General features: G+C 34.7%; 1 protein-coding gene across 2 annotated transcripts; it reads left to right on the forward strand.

The window, feature by feature from the left end:
* Positions 1–1,000: 1,000 nt before the first annotated feature.
* Positions 1,001–4,356, forward strand: LOC107812735 (anthranilate phosphoribosyltransferase, chloroplastic-like). Of its 2 annotated transcripts, XM_075224811.1 has the most exons (10): positions 1,001–1,283; positions 1,383–1,526; positions 1,800–1,961; positions 2,055–2,138; positions 2,416–2,604; positions 2,818–2,908; positions 3,016–3,075; positions 3,403–3,521; positions 3,699–3,833; positions 3,916–4,356. In XM_075224811.1, exons 1-10 carry the CDS (start codon positions 1,098–1,100, stop codon positions 3,946–3,948), a joined length of 1,203 nt encoding a protein of 400 aa, XP_075080912.1. In that variant the 5' UTR covers positions 1,001–1,097; the 3' UTR covers positions 3,949–4,356. The 2 variants fall into 2 exon arrangements, with proteins under 2 accessions (XP_075080912.1, XP_075080913.1); XM_075224812.1 differs by lacking the exon at positions 3,016–3,075.
* The last annotated feature ends 5,506 nt before the right edge of the window (positions 4,357–9,862 follow it).

The raw sequence follows: 9,862 nt of genomic DNA on the forward strand, positions 1-9,862 counted from the left end.
AGATAACCTAAACACAATCAGTAAAAGAGACAAAGAAAAAAGCTAAATTAAAACTTCAAAGTTCCATTCTTCATATGTATTCATGCTTTCACATTTCAGCTTACAATATCGATAAGGTTACGGCCATGTACCTGGTATTGGAAGTAAAAGAAGAGGAAGATCAGTAGAAGCAGCAGTAGCGTAAATACACAGCAACAACAGGTTCAGCAACAACAAAACCAGTAACGACCAGTAGAATAACCCAGTAACAGATTGAAAACCAGCAGTACCAGAATGCAATCACAGTCAAAGCAGAAGAGAGATGAATACAAGACGCAGTAGTTTACTGATTTTTGAATAACACTCAAGGAAAAGCAACCTGAAATTATTCAAGTAAAAGTTCAGCTTGTTTTTCTCTTTTTGCTCTCAAATTATGATTTCTCAAAATTCAGTCAACTCTCTCAACTTTCTCCTCTATCCCCTTTCTCCTACTACAATGTGTGTAAAAATGACTCTATTTATAACCAAGACTCTTGTCTTGAACCACTAACCCGAAATATTCCCATAATTGCATGCCTTGCCCCCACTACTTAATGTTTTTCTTATTTAATTCCCTTGTTCCCCATGCCTACATGTTTTGTCCCCCACTATATTAAACAAATATATTATTCTCACTTCATTATGTCTTGTCCCCCACTATATTAAACAAATGCATTATTCTCACTTCATTATGTCTTGTTCCCCCACCATGTACTATTGTAATATTATTAATGCCTAGTGGACGGAGCACTCAAAATTAAGGCTCGTTTCCCATTTTACCCCTGAAATAATTTGAAATTACCATAACACCCCATCAGCTATATCCAAATCCTAATCAATTAACCGATTACGACAGCTATAACCAATTCCGAAAATTAAAAAATTGCACACAAAGTAAAATTATTTTATTTTGAATTTTTGGGAGTAATTCTCGGCAAAAATCACGTGCTTTTACAATACGCACAAGGCAGTTTAATTTGATATGATTGATATTCCGAACTCAATTTCCTTCCCCATATTTATTACTCCACAGTCTAGTTTCTTCAGTTTCAGTTCATTAAATTAAAGAAGCTAAAGACATGGCTCTGTTTCATAGCCGCATTCCGTTTTCAGCATCTGCATCTCTTTCTGCAAAAAGAGACCTTACTAAATTATTTCTTGGAAGTAACCCACCTGCCAATATCACCCAAAAAAAGTTTTCAACTCTTCATTATGCTTTGACCAATTCCTCCAATAAGCAGTCATCCATATCCACCTTTAGCAAGGTAATAAACAAGGATGCTTTTTCTTTTTTTCAAATACAATGCTGAATTGGGTTTTTCTTATTGTGATTAAAGTTTGTTCCTTTTTTTTGATTGGTTCAGTTGATCGAGGATTTAATTAGTGGGAAAGACTTGACGGAATATGAAGCAGAAGAATCTCTTGATTATTTGTTGGATGGTGCTGATGAAGCTTTAATTAGTGCTTTTCTTGTTCTTTTGAGAGCTAAAGGTGAAACCTTTGAAGAAGTAAGTTCCTTCTTTAACTATTCCCATATTAGTAAAGGTTTATGTATACCCTTTGAATCATAACTTAGGTGAAATAAATATTTTAGTACAGTATTTCCTTTCTGATGAATTTTTTTTCAGAAAATTCTATGCTTTTTGAAGAACAGACCCTAATTTAAAATATAATCTAAAGCTTCCATTTAGATGTACAATCCTCTGCCTATGAATCTGATTTCACAGAACCAGAATGTCTTTATTCGCTCCTTCATTAATCGAGCTAGTGATAATAATTAGGTAGTCGGATTGGCAAGGGCAATGATAAAGCATTGCAGACAAGTGGAAGGCTTAAGCGACGTGGTTGATATTGTTGGAACAGGAGGGGATGGTGCAAACACGGTGAATATCTCAACAGGTGCTTCAATACTTGCTGCAGCTTGTGGTGCAAAAGTAGCCAAGGTTGACAGAGCTCTTTTTTGTTGTCCAAAGTTATTTAATTTCACTAAAAACTGTGGACATTTGAGGCTAAAAATTTGTGGGATTAAATTGCAGCAAGGTAATAGGTCGAGTTCATCCGCTTGTGGGAGTGCAGATGTATTGGAAGCACTAGGCATTGCCATTGAGCTGGACCCTGAGGTTGGTGATATTGCTGTTCTTGGCTGAAAAATGTTGGTAGTTGAGGACTTTTAATATTGTATTGTAGTTCTATGATTATTTTTTTTTATGAAAAGAGAAAAATATGATGTAGTTTTATGAAATGAAGGTTTAAAAATGAAGTTTGCTATCGCATTAGTTAATATTTGCTTTATAAGGAGAGACACTAGATGTGGCGTTCACCAAATCAAATTATTAACGTAATTTAATTACTGAGCCATCTAATAACCATGCATTTATTCTTTGTTACTGGCTTCAGGGGGTGAAAGAGTGTGTAACTCGAGCTGGAATAGGTTTCATGATGGCTCCAATATATCATCCAGCGATGAAGATTGTCAGACCTATCAGGAAAAAGCTGAAAGTAAAGACAGTGTTCAATATCTTGGGGCCTATGTTGAACCCAGCAAGAGCGCCATTTGCTGTAGTTGGAGTTTACAAAGAAGACCTGGTATATTTTCAACTGTTGAAGTACACTAATATCACTTGTTCTATGAATGTGGCTTTAAGAATCTTGTAGTCTTAAATTATGTGAATTGAGGTGCTAAATTTTCTGGTCTTATCTTCATTCTGCCCTTTGGTTCATAGCTTTCTGACCTGTTTCAATGTTATTCTTTATGTGTTGTGTACATTCATTTGGTGAATGAAACATCTCTTGTTGTAGGTCCACAAAATGGCTAAAGCAGTCCAGAGATTTGGCATGAAAAGAGCATTGGTTGTTCACTCAGAAGGCCTAGATGAGATGAGTCCTCTTGGTATGGTCCCCTTCCACGACACTAGTAAATATGTTGTCTTTGGTAACATTGTCCTTTTTAGTTTGACTTTGCTTGTATATCTTTTAGTATGACAATTCATTTCATAGGCCCTGGATTAGTCCTTGATGTCACACCAGACAATATTGAGAAGTTCTCCTTTGATCCATGTAAGTAACTCATGAAATCAGAAAAAGGGCAGCCCGGAGCCAGATGTATTTATTGCTTCGCACTGATAACAAGTGAATGCCACCCTAAGTAGTTGGTGAACTCTGCAGTAAAAAATGATGCAATATGATTAATGTGTTTTTCACTAGTCATATAACATTGTCTCTTTGGGGTAGGCTGCCTACATCACACCCCTTAGGATGCGACCTTTCTCCAGACCCTGCGTGAACGCGGGATGCTTCGTGCACCAGGCTGCCCCCTTTTTTTTATTTTTATATACAACATTGTCTTTGTGAAAAAATAAATCTGACAAGATTATTCTTCAATAGTGGACTTTGCCATCCCGCGTTGTACTCTGGAAAGCTTGCGAGGTGGAGGTCCAGATTACAATGCCGAGATGCTCAAACGCGTGTTGTCCGGAGAAAAAGGGCCGATTGCTGATGCATTTGTAAGTTTCTTTGTCTGTTATGCTTCAAGTATCCTTATAAACTTATCTAATTGATGTAGCTTGTTGTCAGATTTAAGGCTCCTCCTTATAAAAAGATTGACAGAGCACTTGTTTCCATTTTCAATAATGTCATTTCACCTTGAAAGTTCTTACATTATCTATCAAACAAATTCACAGGCACTAAATGCAGCAGCTGCTCTCCTGGTAAGTGGACATGTTAAGAATCTGGCTGAAGGAGTTGCATTAGCTCGTAAGACACTAGTCTCAGGCAAAGCGCTGAAGACACTTGATCTATGGGTAGAGGTTTCGAATGTAAGGAGAATTTCACAGTAATTTCTTTAGATAGAGACTTGATCACATAAATTCATACTGTGTCTTGTTTACTAAATTCCAGGAGGTGAAGGAAGCAATACCTCAGGTCGCTTGATTGATCTTCTGCATGAACTCATTTATAATGCCAAACTGACCATGTTAAGTGCATTTGACCAGACAGATATATTCTTACGGCTCAACTTCGCTGCTAAGTTATCGTTAACAGATTCAAAATCAGAGAAAGAATGGAAGGCACTACTCAACTTGCAATTTTAGCTTGGAGAAGGATCAGAGGAAATTACTTTCTGCCGGTGTCAACAGAAAGCGGAGCTTTTGCATCTATACTCGATTTTGGGGTCACAATTGAACCTATACCCATTTTGCAAAAAAACTTGCAAACCTACCCCCTCTACGATCAACTTTAGATTTATTGGGTCTGAGGTGAAAATTGCCGAGAAACATAAATTTGTTCTTCGAATTTTAACAATCCAATATACTATTTAATACCAAAATTTATTTCAAATGAGCTCAAATTTGAAACATAACCTCCAAATATCATGAGGAACAAATCTCAATCATCAATTTGTCAAAACAACAATTTGCTGCTGTTAGTTTTGGCACTCATCTAGAAAGAACTTTTGTTATATATATATATATATTTTATTTATTTTATTTTTTTTAATATCTCAACAAGAATATTCAAATTGAAAATAAAGTAGAATAATTTGAGTAGTGTTTATTAACATTGAATGAGTAATAAATTAGTTATATTTTTGTAAGTTTGAAATTGACCAAAGTTGGTCTTGTCCGTTTACTAGTATTAAATTTGATAATCATTTCCTTCAAAAGTTAGAAGGAATGCTTATAACTGCTTCATTTTGGAATTGAATTCTTTGACTTGAATTCTTGATAATCCGTTTCGGCTTCAAATTCTTAGCATTGAATTCACAATGAATTCTTTACGTTTCTTTCATTAACTTTTGAGAATAACAGCTGCATTTTAACGTTTCATTTTAATGCTTTTTAAATATTGTCTTCTTTGGACGTTACCTATCAGATGGTCCATTTGTTTTTGGACTATATATATAGTTCTCATCTTCAACAACAGTGAAAAAATAAAGTAAAACTTTCTTTCTTCTTTCTTTTGTGCTGGGTTGTCTTCTTATAAATCTTTGTTGTTTCTGTTTCTAGTTATACTAGAAGAGCTTATTGAATCCTGGGGATACGCCTAATATTATTCATCTCGGTGTGGGCGAAATATCCTTAAGGACAGTGTCTTTGACACGCCTCAAGCTAAACCTTTTATTCTCCATAATCATCCAATTTTTCCAACAATCTTAAGGATAATTCCACGTAATTATTATGGAGAATAACATTGCTAATGTTGTTGTTGATGCTACTACATCTGCTGCACCAACTGTTTCTGTTGTTGTTCCATCACCAATTACCTATGCCAAATCTTTTCCTGATATTTCAAAAATTGAGGTTTTTGGTGGAGATAATTTTAAGCGTTGGTAGGAACGGGTGCATTCTATTTTGGATATGCATGAAGTTGCTTTTGCTCTTACTAATCCTAAGCCAACTGAAGCAACTTCCATTCAGATGGATCAATGGGTTCATGCTAATAAGGTATGTAGACATATTATAATTTCTACTCTTTCTAACGAATTGTTCGATGTCTATGTTTCCTACAAGGAGGTAAAAGAAATCTAGGAGTCAATGATAACAAAGTACACTGCTGAAGATGCTACTAAACAAAAGTTTGTACTTGGAAACTACTACAAGTGGGAGATGACGGAGGACAAGGACATAACTGCGCAAATCAACGAATATCACAAGTTGATTGAAGATATCAAATCTGAAGATATTTCTCTGCCTGAACAGTTTGTTGCTGGTATACTTATCGAAAAACTTCCCAAATCTTGGAGTGACTACAAACAACAATTGAAACACAAACACAAGCAATTGTCGCTAAAGGCCTTGGTCAAGCACATTATAATTGAAAATACAAATCGCAAGCAAGTTGTTGCTGACAAAGGAAAGGATATTGCTACAAGAGCCAACCTGGTGGAGAACAATAAGCGGCAGAACAAATCAAATAACAGGTATGATAAAGGAAATGGTTATAAGCCCAAAACCAACAATCAAACCTTCAAGAAAAAAGGTAACTGCTTTGTGTGTGGCAAACCTGGCCATCATACTGCTCAATGCCGGAAGAGGGTTGGGAATGACAATCCCGCTAAGGCTAAAGTAAACTTAACTGAAGCCAAAGCGGATGACATAATTGCTGCAATTGTTTCCCAAGTGAACCTTGTGGCCAATTTGAAAGACTGGGTGTTAGATTCTGGTGCCACTAGGCACATATGTGCTAACAAAAAAAAACTTTGTGTCTTACACCCAAGTTGAGGAAGGAGAAGAAGTTGTATATCTTGGTGACTCAAGGACGACTCTAGTTCTTGGAAAAGGCAAAGTTCTTCTCAAACTCACATCTGACAAAATTTTGGCATTGAATGGCGTGTTGCATGTTCCTAGTATCTAAGCCAATTTGGTCTCTGTGGGATTATTAGAAAAAGTGGGGGTGAAGGTTTCTTTTGAATCTGATAAGGTCGTGTTGACCAAGAATAATAATTTTGTTGGCAAGGGTTATGATAACATGGCTTGTTTGTACTCAATGTTATCAATGAAAATGCTAGTACTTCTGCTTACTTGATTGATTCTTTTAATTTATGGCATGCTAGATTAGGACATGTATCTTATATTAAAAAAATGCATTTTGAAGGTCTTATTTTAAATATTAATTTTTTGAATATTGATAAGTGTGAAGTTTGTGCATAAGCTAAACTAACTAAGAAATCATGTGCTTCAGTATTTAGAGAATCTGAATTATTAAGTTTAATTCATACTGATTTAGGAGACTTGAAACAAACTATGACTAGAGGAGGGAAAAAATATTATGTGACTTTTATAGACGATTTTTCTAGATATACAAAAGTTTATTTGTTGAGAAATAAAGATGAAGCTTTTGATAAGTTTTTAATTTATAAATCTGAAGTAGAAAATCAGTTAGATAAGAAAATCAAAAGAGTTAGATCTGATAGAGGTGGTGAATTTAATTTGTTGAATGATTATTGTGAGAAAGAAGGCATAATTCACGAGATAACTCCACCATATTCTCCACAATCAAATGGTGTAGCGGAAAGAAAAAATAGGACTTTAAAGGAAATGATGAATATCATGCTTGTTAGTTCTGGTGCTCCGGATAATCTTTGGGGTGAAGCCATTTTATCTGCTTGTCATTTACAAAATAGAATTCCTTATAAGAAAACGGGTAAAATTCCTTATGAGTTGTGGAAAGGGTATCCACCTAATTTGAAATATTTGAAAGTGTGGGGGTGCCTTTCTAAAGTTATGTTGCCTAATCCTAAGAAAAGAAAAATAAGATCTAAAACATCTGATTGTATATTTATTGGATATGCTAAAAGCAGTGCAACATACAGATTTTTAGTAGTCAAAAGTGATGTACTTGAAAACAATACTATTGTTGAAATAAAAAATGCTGAATTTTTTTAAAATATTTTTCCTTTAAAATTTGAAAAAATTTATGATGCTCTTGTTATTCCAAGTGATAATATTTCACATGTTCAAATGAGCTCAAATTTGAAACATAACCTTCAAATATCACGAGGAACAAATCCCAATCATCAATTTGTGAAAACAACAATTTGCTGCTGTTAGTTTTGGCATTCATCTAGAAAGAACTTTTTGGTCACGTCTTCCATTCCTACATTTTCTGTTTCACAGTTTTTATGCCTCTTCCATTGGAGGTAGTCCGTAATCTTAGTCTTCTAAAATAGACATATCTTTAATGCTCTAATGTAGGTCTAGATTCCATAGCTAACTCTTGCACCGGCTTGGGAGCTTGATTCTGTCTTATGTTTAATTATCAGTCATCCCTAAGCTGTTGAAACCATAGGTGTTTTTGTATTTCTTTGCTGCCTCCTATTCTTTTCCTCATTTTTTATGATTTCAAGTTTCCTGGCCTGATCATTGATTGCCATAACGATGCTCTTTAAGAAATCTGATATCTAGACTTTTGATGCTTCTGTATCTTGCATTTTTCTTTCTACTACTAGTATAGGGCATGAAAGAGCGACTCTTCATGATATGACAGCAATACGTGATGGATTGATTTTGGGTGTTATGGCTTTATTGAAGTTTCTGTCTTTTTAGGAATGATATATACAATGCTTGAGGTGTATTAATTAAGTCCACTGAAATCGTGAAAGTTGTCTCAGGCATGTACTGGGTCGTTGTTGTTGTCGTCGTCTCAGGCATGTAATGTAGATAGCTTAAGTGCATCTCAGTTTCGAAAATCTTGAAACCTCGTTGTTTAGACTTCTAATTTTGTCTCATGGTTCCTATTTCATTCTTTTTTATGTTATATGGGAAAATGTAGGAAAAGAAATTGTTGAGTGAATTGTATTTTATGGTATACAACAACGTGTACCATTGTATAAATGGTGCTTTTCCTGATTACCATTGTATAAATAATTTTTGTCATGTTAACCGGGAAAAAAAATTGACTAGAAGGCGAATATTATGTTCGCTGTAGATTTTACCGTCTAAATTTTGTAACCCAAATATGTTCTCTCCCAAATATCACGCCCCAAAATAAGGAGTCTATTTTAAGCGATTGTATATTTTTGTTGGGAAAATGGAGAAATTTTACTATGTGAGTCATATAACCAACATTACTTATGTGGGTCTAGTTTATTTCTTGAGAAGTGGACTCACGTTCCTACTTACTTATTTTAAAGCATAAGCTAAAAAAGACAATATTTAGGTCTACGCTTTCGGCTAATTAGAGGCTTAACTAATGGACAATAAAAGGAAAAGAAGAAAGAAAAAATTAAAGAAGATCAACGATTTCTGGAGAGATAGTATATCTAGATTGCATTATGAGTGTTTTGGAGATGTGATGATTTTTGATACTACATATGGTACAAATAAATATGACATGATTTGTGCTCCATTTGTGGGCATAAATAATCATTGGAAAAATATTTTTTTGGGTGTGCATTCTTAAGTGATGAAACAACTAGTTCTATTGTTTGGTTATTCCGTACTTTTTTGAAGGCAATGGGAGGCATGTCACCCAAAACTATATTTACCGATCAAGCTCCCGAAATAGCGGTTGCTATTCAAAAAGTTTTTCCTGATACTTGTCATCGTTTATGCGAATGTCATATTGATAGGAATATCCAAAAAAATATACCTCAACTTTATTGGAAATTGGGATTTAGAGAAAAATATTTTGGTAAACTCCTATAGAGGTGCAAGTTGGAATCAGAGTTTGAGTTGGTATGGCTAAAAATGATTGAAGAATTGGATTGCAGGAACAATAGTTGGCTCTAAAGATTATATGACTTAGGGGAAAAGTGATGTCCTGCATTTAGTCGTTATATTAAATCAAATCAGAGAAGTGAGAGCACTAATAGAGTCTTTACAGAAATGGCTTGCAAGACTATGAGTTTAACTGGATTTGTTAATCATATGAGCAACGGGCAGCCGGAATGCGTGACATTGAGGCAACAAAAAAGTTTAAATGTCGAGGAACACCTAAACTTGTAATAGATAATTGCGGGTTATTAAAGCATGCTGCAACTTTATAGACGAACTATATTTACAAGATTTTAACATGAATTTTTGCAGGGGATATCCAAAAAGGTGATCAATATTAAAATTAATGACACCTGTCATACATACACAATCCCCAAGGGAGAAGGTAGACAAATTGAGATAGTGCAATTCAATTCTGTGGACAATTCCATAAGTTGCAGTTGTCTTATGTTTGAATCTTTGGGTTGATTATGTTACCATGCACTAAAAGTTTTATTCCTTGACTTGGATTTTTCTTATATCCCTACACAATATATTTTAAAAAATGGACAAAAAATACTAAACAAGGGAATGGTTTGGAGGAGTACAACAATAAAAAGAAAACACCAACTTCATCTGTGGCTATTCGC

Source organism: Nicotiana tabacum, chromosome 11, assembly GCF_000715075.1.
Source record: "Nicotiana tabacum cultivar K326 chromosome 11, ASM71507v2, whole genome shotgun sequence".
NCBI classification, from domain to species: Eukaryota; Viridiplantae; Streptophyta; class Magnoliopsida; order Solanales; family Solanaceae; genus Nicotiana; species Nicotiana tabacum.

Coding starts and splice junctions, on each gene's coding strand:
- LOC107812735 (XM_075224811.1), top strand. CDS start 1,098: ATGGCTCTGTTTCATAGCCGCATTCCGTTTTCAGCATCTGCATCTCTT. Junction 1,284..1,382: donor CCATATCCACCTTTAGCAAG/GTAATAAACAAG, acceptor TGATTGGTTCAG/TTGATCGAGGATTTAATTAG. Junction 3,522..3,698: donor GGCCGATTGCTGATGCATTT/GTAAGTTTCTTT, acceptor ACAAATTCACAG/GCACTAAATGCAGCAGCTGC.